Genomic DNA, 17,531 nt, shown 5'->3' with positions numbered 1-17,531 from the left:
CACATCGAGTTCATTTTCTCTTATTTTCTCTGTCCTTAGTATCATCTGCCTAAGTGATTCTCCAGCAAGTGAGGGGAGGCATGTGCTCGGTTGGAAACCCACCGTGCCGACAGCCCAGGGACACGTGTCCTTGTTCGGGCTCTGATTCTGCACAGCAATCATAAGAATAATTATTATCGTCGTTATCGATGCCACCGTTGTTTCTACCACCCGTGAGAGCTGCCCTGTGCTGGCCACTGTGCCAGCTGTGTGCCTGAACTCTCACATTCTCACCACAGCCCTAAGCGATGGCTACCATTATTATCTTGTTTCACATGCAAGGAAACCACAGCTCAGGGAGGTTCAGTAACTTAGCATATGTTGTCCATCTCTGAGCACATCGGACTGGCATTCAGGGTGGAACCCAGAAGCAAGTCTGACCCCCAGCCTGCAAGTTTTCACGATTGTTTTCCTTCCACTCAAAATGTCCTACCTAAGTATACATGCACACACGCATATACGCACATGCCTGTCTCTCTCTCTCTCTGTTACAGAAGCAATACACAGCTGCATAAGAGACAAACATTACAAAATACACAAGGTTGAGCGTGAATTTTTTCCTAATTGACAAGCCAGCCCCACCCCGGATTCCGTGTCTCTTTCCTGCTTCCCAGGAGCTGACCTCAGTCAGTTTTGGAAACCGTATCCTTCCAAGTGTTCAAAATACACACGGCTGACGTTAAGACATTTTTGCTGTTGTTCCCTTTTGAGAAAAATGGCGCTTATGCTGTACTTGGTGTCCTTCAGCTTGCTTGTTTCACTTCACAAATACCTTGTTTTTATCTTTCCATGTCAGCATATATAGAGGCACCTCATTCTTTATTACATGAGTCTGTTCTTCCATCTGTGAAATAAAGGGGCTGTGCCGGGTCTCCAAGGGCCCTTCCAGTCTAATGTTCTGCACTCTGATCTTCTATTTTAAAAGGCAGCGCTAATGACTTAGTAATTGGATGTTTTTGTTTGTTTGTTTCCTAATGGAGTGTGAAGAACTCTGACAGTAAATCAACAAAATATCTGTAGTGAGAGGCGCTGGGTGTTCCATGACTTACTGTGCTTTGCACACTGCTTTGCACACAGCCTTGCATACATTAACTAGCCGATAAATATTTGTTGAGCGAATGCCACCGCAGAGAGCTTTACGGAAGCAAAAAGATGGCATTGGCTCAAATTCATTTTGCCTTTTGCTAAGAGGCCTTGGGCCACCCAATATATCTCTTAAAAGTGCTTCTGAGTCCTAAGGAAGGTGGAAAACACGTTGCTAATTATATGTTTACACTATCAATTTCACCCTAGTGTGTCGGTTTTGAGTCTGGTTTGGGGGTCTAACCGAAGTCGTGCTTTGTTTTTTTTTTTTTTTTCATTTGCTCTGAAATCATACAACTTTCGACACAGAAGGGATAGCTGAGGCCGTTTAACACAAACCTAATGGCATATATGAAATTGCTCTTTATCACGCCCAACTGATAGTCATCCCGGCTCTATTTGAGGGCCTCTAGTGATGTTTAACTCTAAAACTGAGGGGAGTAATGCCACCAGATGTGCCGTCGACATCATCAAAACCACACTGCCTGAATCTATCCAGAGCATCACTGAGCAAGAGCTCTTTTGGCTGTCCTGGACCCATAAATTATTTGAGTTTGGGTGCTGGGCCACTCCTAAGCTCACTGACCGTATTGTCCCCAAGCTCATGCTACTCTATCTTATTCCCAAGACTACTATCCACTCATACGGTCTTTCAGCAAACATGCAGGCAAGACCTTTTGCGTGTCAGAGAACAAGGTTTAGGAATCAAAAATGACTACCTTGTGACCCCTACTTTTCTCCAATGTGTGGTCTTGTAAGGGAGAAGATATAAAGCGATTAACTTAAAATGCAAATGGCTTCAGTCATAGTATCCTCCTCTTACACCGCCTGAGATTAGAGAAGACTGTATAGGAGGGGTTAAATTTGTATATGAGTCTTCAAAGATGAATCGGAAAAGGAATCTTAGGGCCTTGCAGGGCTTCACGAGATCCTTTTTAAAATCCACATATGCCAGGGGCGGCCGGATGACTCTGTTGGTTAAGTGTCTGGGTCTTGATCTCTGTTCAGATCTTGATCTCAGGGTCATGAGTTCAAGCCCCACATTGGACTCCATGCTGGGCCTGGAGTCTACTTTAAAAAAATTCAAATATGCTAAACCTGTAGCATTTTCCTGATCTGAAAGTCCAAAAAAATTTCAGAGCATGAAATTTGCTTGGTTTTAAATAACCTGTTGTTAAATCCATTTTGAACCTGAGGAACCACCGAGGCCTTTTCTGTGAAATGTTCACAAACAGTCCTTTGAAAGATAATTTTAGGTATTGATGTCAAGCTCATTAGCATAGCATTTATGGAATGCACATTTGCCCATCACGCACACTTTTTTTTTTTTTTAACTCTAGTGACTTTTGGTACTTTTAAGTTGCTCCTCTATTTACTGAAGGCAGTACATTTTTGCCATATTATAGGACTTGGTTCTAAAAATGTGATTTTTAATTGGTGTAGAAGTATATAGGTATGTTTTTTTTTTAAATTTTTTTTTCAACGTTTTTATTTATTTTTGGGACAGAGAGAGACAGAGCATGAACGGGGGAGGGGCAGAGAGAGAGGGAGACACAGAATCGGAAACAGGCTCCAGGCTCTGAGCCATCAGCCCAGAACCTGATGCGGGACTCGAACTCACGGACTGTGAGATCGTGACCTGGCTGAAGTCGGACGCTTAACCGACTGCACCACCCAGGCGCCCTATAGGTATGTCTTTTATTGCTGACTACTGGACATTAATTTTGACTTACTTGGTATCAGATTCTTATCATGAGGCATTAGTCCCTATTATGACATTATGCCTAAAAGAAAATTAGCTTACCTGATAATAACACACTTTAAAAAGTGATTTCTAAGGTTTTTTTTTTTAAATGTTGATTTATTTTTGAGAAGGAGAGTGCGCACAAGCAGGGGAGGGGCGGAGAGAGAGGGAGACACAGACTCCGAAGCAGGCTCCAGGCTCTGAGCTATCAGCCCAGAGCCCGATGCGGGGCTCGAACCCATGAACCGTGAGACCATGACCTGAGCTGAAGTCAGATGGTCAACTGACTGAGCCACCCAGGTGCCCCGATTTCTAAGTTTTAATGCTAATTGCGATGCTCTTGGATGGAGGTAACAGAATATTCCACTCCATCACATTCAGTGACTTAAGCAAAAGGTCCAGGGACTTATTCCAGCAGCTCAAGCGACATAGGCAGTTGTGTATCTCTTCCTTCCTTGGCTCTGCTTTTCAGGTTGGGCATCACTATTAGGAGGCTCTCCCTTTGTGATCCCAGATAGCTACCAACAGCACCAGGACTACCTCCCTTATTCAAGAGCAGCAGGCAGACAGTTTACTTTCCGGATACCTCTAGCAAAGACTTAGAACCGAGTCTCAGCCCTGACCGACCTGCGTTACCCATTCTCAACTCCATCATTACGGTCAAAGAGTTGAATATGCTGCTGACCTGAACCAGTCAGGGACCAACCCTCTGTAATCCACATAACTGGAAAATTTGGAGGACTGTTAGAATGGAGGAGATGGAAATGGATGTGGGGAAGGCAACCACAAATGTCTGGCTTAGAAATTTAAAGGAATAGGAACCTTAGAAATCAGCTCCCTCCATATTTTATTTAAAGTAGATTGTGCATTCATTCATGTGTCACTCATTCAGCCAATACGTATTAAGTCTTTGCTTTAAGCCAAACACTGTGCTTCGAGTTGTGAGGCCAGCGGAATCGATCAGCCTGGGTTTTGAGTCAGAATCATGATGTCACATGATTTTCCTTAACTACCTGAATTCTCCGCTCCCCTCCCTTTCTCGGAACCTAATGCTACCACTTAACTGGGCTTGTCTTGGGACAAGAATAATCTTGTCCCAAAGTATCATGTGTCTGCAGCTAGTCCTTGATATTCACAATCAGACCCCAAAACAAAGCATTGGCGAAGTCATCAAGAAAGCGTTGGTTTCCATTTTCGTAAAAAAAAAAAAAAAAAGCTACCTTTAAGTGCACTTAAAAAAATAACAACGAAGCCACGTTCTAAACTTTAAGCCGGAGCCACATGAACTGTATGCCCTAAGCAGACAAGTTCACAAGTCCATCTCCCTGAGTATACTCTGAGAGACTTTCTTTTCTAAGAGGCCAAGTGCCAATTAGACAGCAGATTCTGGTGCCGACAGCTCTCCCAGGAGACCCTCGCGGGCAGTAGGTCAAGCAGTCACAGCTTGTGCCTGTTTTCCTGAAGAGGAGTTGAGAACCTCAAAACCCTGACCCCCTGACCCCCTGCATCGGAATTGCCGGGGGAGAATATTTAGAATAACAGATCCTCAGCCCGAACCCCCAGATTTCTGAATCAGAAGAGTTGGTGGGGGAAATCTGCAATTTATCATACCCCGTCGTTTTTTTCTTGTTCACACTTACACCTGAGACCCTCTCATCATGAGGCTACATAGCCTCATCCCCGGGTTTCTCACTGTGCCATTAGACAAGAATAGAGCTCGGTCCACATTAAGTCTGGACATTCTGCCAGTGAGGCAGGTTGGAGGTGAGGTTCAGCCAAGACGACCTCTAAAGCACCTGTTGTTTTCTCACTCGCACCCATGAGTTTTTCCCATGAAGAATGGGAAGGACATGGGCGGTGAGCAGGGTGGCCCTGGCTCAATGTCACAAGCAAATGGCTGGCTTGGCCTCCTGGGTCTTCCTGCCCTCTCAATAAAGAAGAAGCTGTTAAGAGGCCATTCCTGCAGGGTCTGTAAGGAGCCAATGGGTGTGGACAGGGCTTCAGTGTCACCCAGGCCACAGGCCTTCCCTTGGCATCCCCTACAAGTGGGGTGATTACTGTTAGAGAATGAGCCCACTTTTCTTATTGAAGAAAAAGTAAAACATTCTTTCAGTGAGTCCTGGATTTCTCGATGTGCTTCACGTTGCTTGGGAAGCAAGGACTCCTCTTCTCCACTTCCATGGACCCCAGTGGCCATGCCCCCTGCCAAACAGCTGGTTCTAGTGCGAAGAATTCTCTCAGGTCCTGTAGAGTGCCCAGGGCTGGGGAGTGCCTAGAACATATTTGGAACATTGCTATAGCAGCAAGTTCCATCGTATCACCTCCTAGCCCACGGAACCGCCCAAGAAGCGACATACGTTATCGTGTTTTGCTTGTGAAATGTGTTTGTTGAACAACAACAAAAAAGATCCAAGAAGTGACACTTTCAGATGATGTGACATGTTCCAGTTTGTGTTAAATATGCCTCAGAGGTTTTTTTCTTCACGGATGGTTGTTTGGTTGTAGCTAACCTTGAAAACGAGCGCCTGAAACCCTTGCTCGAAGCTAAGATAGGATTTAGGGCCCATTTTTTTATAGGGCTACCATTGCTGTTGGTCCCCATCTCATTATCTTTATAGAGACACATTATCCAGATGGGAAACAGGCTTCTGTGCCTATTTGCCAACTTTTGTTGCTTGGAACAGCACCGAACAGATCGGTTCCTGAGACCTGCTCACTGAGAAACAGCGATCGGTCAGTGATGTGTGCTGCCCGGGGACCAGGAAAAAGACCCGGCGGTTCCTGGCTTGAGGGTTTGCAGGGACTCCCTCAAAGTCGCCCCTGGCTCAGACTGCTCCTGGTTTTGAGATTGGTGAACTATCGCATTGCTCTTTACTAAACCTCAAAGGGTCCTTAGAGGGCACAGCGACCGACTTTACCCTGTCTAGAATGTTCCTTCACCTGTATCCTCTGTGAGTGTTAATGGCGTCTCAATCTCTCATGGTTTCAAGGTCCTTCCCTGCATTCAGTGTATCATTAAGCACTGTCAGTTCTCCTCTGCAATCCATTTACCTCCTTGTCTGACTTTCCACCAGAGGGTTGTCTTAACGCACATTTTCACGATCTCCTTTACGTGGGACCAAAATACTGTTCTCTCCGGATTCCCTGCCTCCGAGGCCCCTCCTCTGATCCTCCTTTCAGTGAGGCAAAGGGCAGTGGCCCCACTCATGGCTGGGTATTAGAGTCTCCAAAGAGCTTTTATAAAAGAAAAACAAACTGGGGGGGGGGGGGGCCTTTCCCCAGAATGTCAGTGAGCATTGCCAGTGCTCAGGCCCTCTCCACCTCCTGCTTTAGGGAACTACTGGCGAGGCTGAAAAATCCCAAACCTTGGGATCTGGAAATCGGGCTTTAAATCTCAATGTTGTCATATTCTCTGTGTGACCTGGGGCTTCTTCAAAGCTTGGCATCTCCACTACTTTCTCAGTAAGGGTAATAGTTACCTTGGAAGTTTGTTGGGAAGATTAAAAGGGAAGATGTAGATAAGGCGTCTGGCACATAGTAGGTGCCCCTAATTTGGCAACTTGTATCTTCTGGATAGTCTTATCCTTATTATGCTGAAACAGACCAGATCATGTTCTCTCCCTGCTCAAAAAATGTAACCGTCACCCCGCTTTCAGACAGAAGAACATCCATGCTCCTTAGCGTGACCTTTAAGATTTAGCTTTATGTGGGGGCACCTGTGTGGCTCAGTTAAGCATCCAACTTCGGCTCAGGTCACGATCTCACGGTACGTGAGTTCGAACCCCACGTCGGGCTCTGTGCTGACAGCTTGGAGCCTGGAGCCTGCTTCGGATTCTGTGTCTCCCTCCCTCTCTGCCCCTCCCCTGCTCACACCCTGTCTCTCTCTCTCTCTCTCTCAAAAATAAATAAACATTAAAACAATTTTTTTTAAAGATTGAGTTTAAATCTTTAAAACTCAAGAGAAGGGAGAGAGGGTGCCATTTGGGTAGCTTGGGAAAGAGCAAGCCAGGTGGAAGGTATAGCAAGTGCAAAGGCCCTGAGGCATAGAAAAACAAGCAGGGCTCTGGACTCAAAAGGATAGCCCGATGCCCCAGGGCAAATATTTAACCGTCCTGTGCTTGTTCCCTCATCTAAAAAATAAGAATGATAATAATGCAGCATTCTTTTTTCTGATTTCTCCTGAAGCTTCAATAAAATATTGTCCCTGGCACATGATAGGCACTCGATATGCTGGTTCCCTTCCCTTCTCCCTTTCTCTCCATTTATCATAAAAGCCTCCATATAATGGTGACTGTGGTATATGGCCTATAGCAGATGTTCAAATATTTGCTGATATGGATTACAAAGGCACACTTAGCAACAAATGCTCCTGTCTTACAACATGTATACTTCATTTTGTCACCTCCAAACGAGGCATTAAAAATGGTGTGCAGCCAGCCGTACCGCCACGTATAACTGTTGGCTTCAAGAGGCATTGGCAATGAGAAGAGAGGAGAGGGCAGGATTCTCTGGATGTGGCTTCTGCAATTCCCCTTGGGTCTAATGCTCCGTGATTTTAGGAACTGGCCCTTTTGGGTCCCGTTACACTCATTAATAGCAGCACTGTTGGAAACCAGGTAGTAGGTATTGGGGCTGATTCAAGAGGTATAAAGGATTCCACGCAGCCTCTCCCATGATTTAAGGAGAGCATGGGCATTACTGGGATGGTCAGTGGAACGTCCACAATTATTTGTGTATCTTTGGCCAATTCTTCCTCGTGTTTTCTCTTTGATGAGAAGCCTTCTCTGTCTCTATCTGCCATACATGGGTACAGTTGTCCTTAAGTGACACAGGCATTGTCATTAGCCTGGGCAACTCAGCTTGGCAACGTGGCACGTTAAAACGTCTATACGAGGGGCGCCTGGGTGGCGTAGTCGGTTAAGCGTCCGACTTCAGCCAGGTCACGATCTCACGGTCCGTGAGTTCGAGCCCCGCGTCAGGCTCTGGGCTGATGGCTCAGAGCCTGGAGCCTGTTTCCGATTCTGTGTCTCCCTCTCTCTCTGCCCCTCCCCCGTTCATGCTCTGTCTCTCTCTGTCCCAAAAATAAATAAAAAAACGTTGAAAAAAAACAAAAAACAAAAAAAACATCTATACGAGGGTTAGATAGTTTCTTCTTTGTGCAAAAGCTGGGCAGTCTACACTTAATTAGGTAAGAAAATAACCACGTTGAGCTGCAGGCATTGAGAAGCCATAATTACAGAATACATCCCATCATCTCCATCGCTGTTTCCACATGACCATCTGCATCTCAGTTAAAATTTCTTTTTTTATTTTTAGACCTAAGAATAGATCAGAAATTTTTGCTTATCTTACTACATTTTCTAGAAATAGTTTACGTGACTGAATTGTAACTTTTCATACATTTATATGGTCTAAAATTAATTCTTCCTTTTGCAAAATTCTCAGGATAATATCAGCTTGGCTTTCAAAGAGGTAGAGCTCAGAGGTACCTGCATAGGGTAGTTTCCTTCTTTTTTACTTTTATCTTTTTTTTTTTTAATGTTTGTTTATTTGAGAGAGAGAGAGAGAGAGCAAGAGAGAGTGCACAAGTCGGTTAAGGGCAGAGAGAGAGGGAGAGAGAGAGAGAGAGAGAATCCCAAACAATCTCTGAGCTGTCGGTGCAGAGGACGATGCAGGACTTGATCTAATGAGCCACAACATCATGACCCGAGCCAAAATCAAGGGTCTAATACTTAACTAACTGAGCCGCCCAGGCACCTGGGGTAGTTTCCTTCCAAGAAAAATAACCAGACTAGCTGAACAGCAGAAAATCACTCACTGTAATCAGAAAAATCATGGATAATAGGCTGATAAATTTTATTTTTATATACAAACCTGCTTTCCTCCACACCCAAGCCTGAAAGGCTGTCTTTGAAGCAAGATATAAGAGGGTTACTATTTCTTAAGATATTGAGGGACCCAAGAAAGAGAAATGACAATGGGTGGGAATTAGTCATGTAGATGAGAAGCCCTGGTGATGGGTGGGCCAAGAATGGCACTCATGAAAAGAGAAAGGACTTGGGGTTTTACCCACTCACAGAATCAGTGGTGTCTTTGTACATATCTGTGACATTTCAGAGAATAACACTCCTCTGCTAATGCCAGTCCTTCCCCGATGTGTGAGGAGACATCATGGAAATTCAGGAATCCTATTATGTGATCTTACTGCTTAGATACTCAAAAGTAGAATTCCATTCTTAAAATAGTCAGAAGAATTTTACTCCTACCTTCCAAGAAAGCCATAAAATGAACAATGCCAGTAACAATTATGAAACTAAATTGGCCTTGTAAAAGAATAAAAAAATCAATTTTGCCAGTTTACATCCATGGTAACTCATTTCCATATAAATGATCTGACTTTATTCAGTCTAAAAATGTGCCTGTATCCTTTTTGTTTTATTTTTTGTTTGAAATATTTGCAGTTCTTGAGATATACTTAGGTGGAACTATTTGAAGACATTTTGGTATGTGTTGTAGTTTTCTAATTATAATTATCTTTTTTTTTTTTTTTTTGGCAGTATATCAGTTACAGCAAGAGGCCCCTCGTCCCAAGAGGATCATTTGTCCTGGGGAGGTCAGTACTCAGCTATTTCCAACACACCTTGTTAAATATGATGAATTGTCAGCACTATGTTGACATAGGAGGGCTTTCCGGTTTCCTGGGAGTTGATTTACATTACTGTTTGTTAAAGCGTCACCAAATTTAACACCTAAGTAATCTACATTTTGAAATCGGGTGTTATTTGAAAAATATTCACAAACTAATTTGAAATCAGAGGTCTTGTGTTTTTAACCATTGCAGAGGCAAATTAAGCCTCCATTTTTAAAACCCCCAAGACGTGTGTTTTGGTGTTTTCCTTGCTGTTTTGATTCTTTTATCATTTTTTTATTATGGAATGCTTCCAACAGAGAAAACACAGAGAATAAATAAATATCTAGGTCCCCTCAACACTCATATTTAACAAGCCTTTATGCTCTGTCACATTTACTTGACGTTAAAAAAAAATCCCTACAAGAAAAGTGACTGTTTTTATTCTTGGAGATAAGCTTAAAAATGTATCAACTCATAAAAATGCTCACAGCCCAGAGAACTATCCCCAGGCCTCCTTCACTTCTCTTATCGTCTGGGATGCCAGCAAGATTGAAAGGCAGGGCGAAGGTTCTGTTTCCTAGTTTTATACTGGCACCAGTTTCTGTAATAGTCAAACTAATATCCTTCACCCAAAGGTCCATGGGTCTTTGCTTATTTTTGATATTACGACTTAGATTAAATATACAGTAGCAGATGCCACTTAAAGTGTCCCATCTGCCTTATTGGGAGGAAAAGGCTCCCATTCCAACACCCTTGAGATTCATCCTTGAACATCAGTGCTTTCCGGCTACAAGACTGACGGGATCTGGTTTTGAACCTGTCTCAAAGACTTCGGTCCGTAGATATCCACACCCAGAGCTGACTTATCACTAGTTAATGAATGTTTCTACATAAAATTTTACTTCTGTGGGATACTGAAATTCATCAACTGATTGTGTCCTGTCATAAACCCTGATGACTTTTGTCCTTTTGTTGTTCAACGATAAAGGAGAATAAGATAAGGAATAAGAAAGGAATAGGGTAAGTACAAAATATTTAATGAGATGCTTGGAATAGAGTGGGGAGACAAGTAAGACACAAACTATTAAAAATTCCTCCGGTCCTACTTTGCATTTAGTATTTCTCCAGCAGAAAAATCATAGCCCGTGCAGGGAGCTAGAGGGATTCATACGTCTCCATGAAAAGAATGCTTTGTAAAATTAGAACACAACTAAGGACTTTTCCTAGGGGTATTGAGAAGACGTCTCTAGGCAAAGTTGCGTACCGGAACTTAAAATCTAAAGAGAGTGTAAATGCTCATTTGTTCACTTATTCAACAAATATATATGGAAAGCCCACTGTGTTCTGACTTTGATCTAGGTGTTGGGACAGCAAAGAACTTGGCTATTGATACTTGGCATGTCATATCAGAAGAGAACAAAATCATGATGTGTGTAATTAAAGATCTACTATTTTGCCTCTGCATATGTACGCACGTGTGTGGGTGCATGTGTGTGTGCATGTGTGAGAGGGAGCGCACTTTGCTTCTCAAAATCTTTGGAGCCGTGTCATTTGTCCTCTAAGCCAGGTGGAACGTTAGCAGTGGAGATGGGTAGATTCAGATTAGCTTCACAGCTCTTCCTAGGATTCACCTGAAACTCTTCAGACGTCCAGTGGGGTCTGAAGGATCCACAAATCTCTTTAATGTTGCACTTGCGTCGGGAGGCAATGCCACAGACCTCTTGGCAAAGCAGAGCTGTGTGCCACAAGCCATCACCGTCTGCTGTCACTCAAGAACATAGCGCATGCGTGGCTTTTTTTTTTTTTTTTTTTTGTCCTCCTGTCTGTCTTTTGAACCAACTTTTCACCTCCCGACCTTTGTCAGTTTAATTCATTAATAACTTACCTGGTTGATGCTGGACTCATAGCTTGCTTGCCTCTAGAAATTCCACATCCCATTTCTACCATGAAACCTCGCCTGAAATGGATATTCATCAGCTCCATTTCCTCGGCAGGCAGCATGGGGCCCGTGCAGCCAGCCAGGTGTCGGGCGGTAAAGGGTCGCGTGTTGCTGGCAGAGCAGGTGCTGCTTGGAGGGACAGTGCCAACTGGAGCGGCTTCAGCTCCCTTGGTCCTCCGGTGCGACAGGAGCTGCAGATCGTTCCTGCCCACGTTGCTTGGCGTCCTGGGACGTGGCCTCCTTCAAGTGAAGGCACGGCCTCCTCTTGGATGCTGTGAAACCGCTGCCTCTGCTACAGGCAGCGTGTGAGCAAATGTCTCTTTGGCCCGTGCCGCACCTGCATGCTCAGGGGACATGCCTAATGAAGTCAGAAAGCCTTCAGTTAGAGTATGCGGCCAGAGAGACTGACGCTTTATTAGCACATTTACCTAACGCCGTAAGGGCTATTTCTTTTGAACCGTGAGTTACGATTTTTTTGTCTTTGCCACCTCACCCCTTAGCCAGCTGTTAAGAGGCCACGTTTTCCTTCTATATACAGTCCAGCCGCCCTCCTTCTTAGTCTTCAGCCTGTCTGCTCCCAGCCACCATGTCCCCGGCAAGCCTGCCCTGCTGTGTTACTCCAGCGTACCCCGTTTCTTTTGTCTCTCTGATGGCTCGTATCCTCCCGGGCCAGGGGCTCCTCTCAGGTTAGGTTCGTCCCGCTGAATACGATGAGGACTCGCGTGAGAGCACCGGCGGGGTCTGTAGTCACGCAGATACGGAACACTGTTGCTCAAGGGTAAAGACACAGGCCAGCGTGACTTGAACGCTTGCTGGCCGTCAACAGATACCAGCCCCCTAACAGACTTTGCTGGGGACCTAGATGAGTCGAGGGGACCACCGGATTCAGCAGGCAAAATCCAGGGAGCTTTGGGAATGCAGGCAGAGGACCCCAGCTACAGAGTCAGCTGGCCTTGCTTTGGATTCGTGCTGTGCCACTTTCTGACTAACTAGAGTCACGCACTTACTTCCTCAGGGAGATGAAGGTCTACTCTACTCCAAGGGCCAATATCTACTTGGCAGGGTGCTATAAACGGGATATATGTGGTAAGTGTCTAGAATAGGGCTTGGCACATAATAAGTACTCAGTGTTCCCGATTCAAGGCAGATTCAGAAACCTGTGAAGAAGAGGTTCGGACGCGGTCATTAGGGACGGAGTCGGAGCGATGACCGTGTTCTCTGCATGGGAGAGTCCAAAAGACAGGGATCAAGAACAAAGCAAGATGCCTGGATCAGGAATTCAAAACCACCAGGAGAAAAGATACCGAGGATGAGGAACAGAGGGTGTAAGCAGCAAGGGAAAATGATGGTTCCCTGCTTTCTCGAGATTCATCGCTGTGAATACGTATTTATCGAGTAGCCACCGCACTTGGCCCTCTACTAACATTTCCTGAGTGCTCCTTGCCAGGAGATTCCAAACATCTTCTTGTATGCAAAATTCTCTCGCCCTTTCCCACCATTATCTATCGGCCATATTGAAAGCAGTTCATTGATTACCAAATAGGTGCCTGGGTGGTCAGGAAGGAACTGTGAATGTTGACTCCCAAACGTGTACCTCTAACTAAGGCTTCTCCCTGGGCCCCAAACACCTTGTTCCATCTGTCTGCTTGACCTCCTCAAGGAGATGTCCCATCGGCCACCTGTAGTCTAACATTCAAAAGAGAACTGACCCCTCTCCCCCTCCAAGACCTAGACTCCTCTCTTCCCACCCTCATCTCTCTCTCTCTCTCTCTCTCTCTCTCTCTCTCTCTCTCTCCATTCACCAAACAGGAGCCCAGATCATAATTATTAAATATAAAATCGAACAGCTTCAACGGCTTCCCGTCGCTCTTAAAATGAAAGCAGGACTCCTTGCTATGCCTGTGGGCAGTGGTGGGGCTCCTGTACGGGTCACCTCCCTGCCTATACCATTCTCCTCGGAGCGCACTGCCCTGCCTCCCGGCTAGCCTCTGCTCCCCTCCATCAAGCCAACCACAACATTGCAACTACAGGATCTTCAGATCCGCCCTTTGCCTGGAATTTTCCAGTGTTCTCTGCATGTCCAGGTTTCAGATCAGAGTTCAGCTAATAACAGAAGCCTTCCCCGAACCCCATGAAAATTAGCACCTCTCCATCGCAGTGTTCTCTCCTGAGCTTCGTGAAGGTGGCTCTAGGTGTTGCTTCGGCAACTGCTTATTGCCACTGGTGATTGTTCTTCTCCTCCTTTGGGGGAGTAAGAGGGAGAGGACACAGGCTGAGTGGTTTAAAAAAAAAAAAAAAAAAAAAAAGGGACCGCCCCAACCATCAGATCTCCTTGGTCGTATCACCCTGTTTATTTTGTTTGTAGCCCTTGATACGCTATCTAATATACTTTCTCTTGTACTTGTCTGCTTGTCACTTCTACATCTCCCTCCAGGAAAATACATGCTCCAGAGAGTTCATTGGTCTTCATTGCGTGGACTTCCCTAGCATTGAAGCCAGCGCCAAACTGCAGTGGGCAATCAGTAAATATATGGTAAAATGGGGAAAAAATGGAGACCACTAACATAAGGAATTTGGAATTCTTAAACTATTACTAATAGCATATCAGATTTACCCAATGCTGTTATTAGGGTAGTGACTTGGACTTTTGGCAGATGTTAAGGTTCTTACTTAAACACAGACTAATATTTTTTTTTTCCTGGAATATTCTAAATTTCTTTTGGCCTTTCCAAAAGGCCAACACGTCAAGATTTACTTGCATGACTAATTGAAAGTCAAGCTCTGCTAGAATTACCTAAAGAACATACAAGAAGTAGAAATTCTTTTGTGACTAAGTGATTTGGTGTCATTTGTCTTTTTGAAATTGCTGGCGTGAGTAGGGAATCATAAAAAGCAATTTCCAAAAAGGGAAATAAAACTGCGTACTATTACTTCAAATTGTTCTCCCTTGTGTGCAGCTTTACTTTCTCTCTCTCTTGCCGTAGAATAATATATTTTGGAAAGTTTCCTGGTTTTTTGTTTTTTTTTTTTTTTTTAATGCAAAAGTGGATTGTAGAACTGAGGTTTCTAGCATTCATGACCAGAACCAGCTTTTTTTCCTTGATCGGCCAAGTATAGATGATAATGACCAAGCTCAAATTGCGATAACACCTGATTTTACCTGCTAGTGAATTGTATTCACTTTGTAAATATCACTTTAAATGCCCCATTTTCTCTAGTTTGGGGTGTCCCTAAATATCTGCCCATTTCACTTTCTCGTACCTTTATTTGTCAAAATTGTTCTTTTCAGTCTACAAAAGCATTTCACTTTCTCATTATGCTTTTAAAATTTTGATTCACCATACCTGGGCTTTACAGTCTTATAGTCTTGTAGCTTGAGGCATTTATCTTGTCTTAGTCGTATCTGGAAAATCTTAACAAGCCATATTGATTGACCATGTCATTCTCAACTAACTCAGTCCATTTAGAATCTGATTTAAAGTAAACTCAGGAGGTTTTCTACTATTCTACAATCCTCCCCCTTATTTTACTCATTGAAAATAAATGTTTTTAAACATATGTGCATTTGGGGGAACATTAAAACTCTTACTGACTCAAGACATTTAGACAAGGTACGTCTCTAACATAATGAGATTGATTCTGCAAGCCACAAACAAAAATCAATCCCATTACCTTGTAATTGGCTTAATGTGTAGTGATCAGAAAGCTGTTTCTTCCCTGGTAAGACATATTTCTGTTCTTCTCATCCTAGACTTTCTCCATTGGTCTCCTTTTTTTCCCCTTCATATTGACGCAACCTAGAATAAAGGGCATTTTTCATCCTTATTTCTCCTGAGCTTTTAGTTCACTCTGTAATGCAGTCAGGCTCTTTTCTTGATATGATTCCATCTTGAGTTTGACTTGCTTTGGTTATAGACTGACCTACTGCAGTAAAGGGGCAAAGCTTTTCAATAAAACCAATGTTAAGGGCGCCTGGGTGGTGCAGTTGGTTGAGCGTCCGACTTCAGCTCAGGTCGCAGTTGATGATTTCAAGCCCCGCATCGGGCTCTGTGCTGAGGGCTCAGAGCCTGGAGCCTCTTTCAGATTCTGTGTCTCCCTCTCTCTCCGCCCTGCCCCTGCTCATGCTCTGTCTCAAAAATAAATAAAATATTAAAAAAAAATGTTAGAAAAAATTTTAGATAGGTGAGTTTTATTTTTTCTAAATACACAACCAAAAATTTGGGCCTTTTTTTTTTTAAAGTTCTTATTGACAAGCACTGCCATCTACCAAAATACATAACCCTCCAAAAAAGAAGTCACTCTCTTTAGACTACTTTGAACTGCTTCTAATGTAATGCAGACCCTGCATGTTTGGACCTATAAATATTTAGTCATTTGCAAGGTGATATCACAAACAGAGAATAAGGGACTCCTGCTACAGAATGCAGAGGCTCAGGGGCTCCGAGCCAAGAGGACAGGTGGGCTGGACCGGAGAGAGCCATCAAAGAACAGTATCTATGCCGAAACATAAATTGAGGCAAAGGCAGAAGGTCTCTTCTTAAAACCAAACAAGGAAGGTCAAGGGGAGATTAAACAGTGATTGATAATAAAGTAGCATTTCTTGAGAAGCTCCCTTGATCTCTCCGGGTGATTTTTTTTTTAATATTTTAAAAAAAAAAATTTTTTTTTAATATTTATTTATTTTTGAGAGAGAGAGACAGAGCATGAACAGGGGAGGGGCAGAGAGAGAGGGAGACACAAAATTGGAAGCAGGCTCCAGGCTCCGAGCCATCAGCCCAGAGCCCGACGCGGGGCTCGAACTCACGGACCACGAGATCGTGACCTCAGCTGAAGTCGGACGCTTAACCGACTGAGCCACCCAGGCGCCCCTCTCTGGGTGATTTTTATTTCTGAGAGTCAAACTTGAACGTGTGTATTCCTTGATGCAATTACTTGAGACGACCTTGTGTAATTAGTTGTTTTAGGAAAACAGAACCGCCGATAGCGTCATGGGGTACAACACATGCTCTGTTACCCTTACCTAACCCGTGACAGCCGTTAAGAACCCAAGATACGTCACTCGATGAGAGGTGGGAGGGGGGCGGGCCAGACTGCAGCAGAGTGGTTATGCCAAAGTGCTGGATTTCGTAGGGCCAACCTTACACACCCGAACAGGAAGTAGATGTCTCGCCTCCTCAGTAGCTGGTGCCCAGTGTGCCTGCTTTGTGACTCAGAGGTCAGGTCCCGCAAGAGTTCAGTTGTGGCCAGGGTTATCCGAGAAGGAGAGCGGGTACAAAGCACTGAGTGCCCCAGTAAGGTTTTACAGACAAGCTTTGCATTTACTCACCTGGTTAAACGTTAACTGAGAAATAATGCTGAGGAAAGTGAAGCCACACTTGGCCCTGGGCAAGCCTAATCTCCTCAGGGAGTGTGGCCCGGCTGGCCAAGCAGTGAGACGTTTGAAAACAGGTCTGTAACCATGACTCTCCTTGCCGTCAGAAAAATGTGGGTGGTATGGTTTCAGACCATCCCTATTTTAAAAGGTCCTCCCTCAATGACGTTGCCCATTTATTTACTTCTTGTCCGTCTTTTCATTGCAAGCAATAGAAGGAACACACTCGGAGTGCCTGCTGTGCCCGGAGCACTGGGTTCGAGTTTTACCCGTGATAGTCCTCACAGCAGTCCCATGGGGATTGTTACCCCCTCTCACTTTACAAGAGGAAATGAGACAAACAGCGCAGGAGGGACAGAGTCTGAATCAAACCCAGACCAAACCTAGGACTGGGCTTCTAACCCGGTGATTCGCCACTGTGGTCCCAGGGCCAGTGGCTCCAGCATCACCTGGGAACTTTCAGAAGTGCGGATTCCCTGGCCCACCCCAGACCGGCTGAATCACAAACTTGAAGACAGGGCCCAGCAATCTGTGTTTTAACGAACGCTGATGTTGTCTTGACACGCGCTCGAGTGTGAGTGTTCTCCTTCCCTCTGATTTCTTTGTCCTCCTCCCTTCCCTGCACTCTAAGATAGAAGCCTCAGGATGCCTGTCCCCTCATGATGCTTCCTGTTTGGCTTGCACTGTGCTAGACTCCTCATGAATTTCGAAGTAGATGCCAAGT

The 17,531-nt window shown here is 44.5% G+C and overlaps 1 protein-coding gene and 1 pseudogene across 1 annotated transcript in view; both read left to right on the top strand.

The window, feature by feature from the left end:
* CHN2 (chimerin 2) overlaps nucleotides 1-17,531 on the top strand; it is a 301,731-nt gene that overhangs the window by 154,021 nt on the left and 130,179 nt on the right. The window contains exon 3 of the mRNA XM_040472363.1: nucleotides 9,424-9,479. Coding sequence (XP_040328297.1) covers nucleotides 9,424-9,479 — 56 coding nt within the window. The remainder of the gene's footprint in view (nucleotides 1-9,423; nucleotides 9,480-17,531) is intronic.
* Nucleotides 13,591-13,712, top strand: LOC121029033 (uncharacterized; annotated as a pseudogene).

Source organism: Herpailurus yagouaroundi, unplaced genomic scaffold, assembly GCF_014898765.1.
Source record: "Herpailurus yagouaroundi ecotype Mexico unplaced genomic scaffold, PumYag 100, whole genome shotgun sequence".
Classification (NCBI taxonomy): domain Eukaryota; kingdom Metazoa; phylum Chordata; class Mammalia; order Carnivora; family Felidae; genus Herpailurus; species Herpailurus yagouaroundi.
Note: the sequence above shows the minus strand (reverse complement) of the source record. Positions and strands in the feature narration are given on the sequence as shown.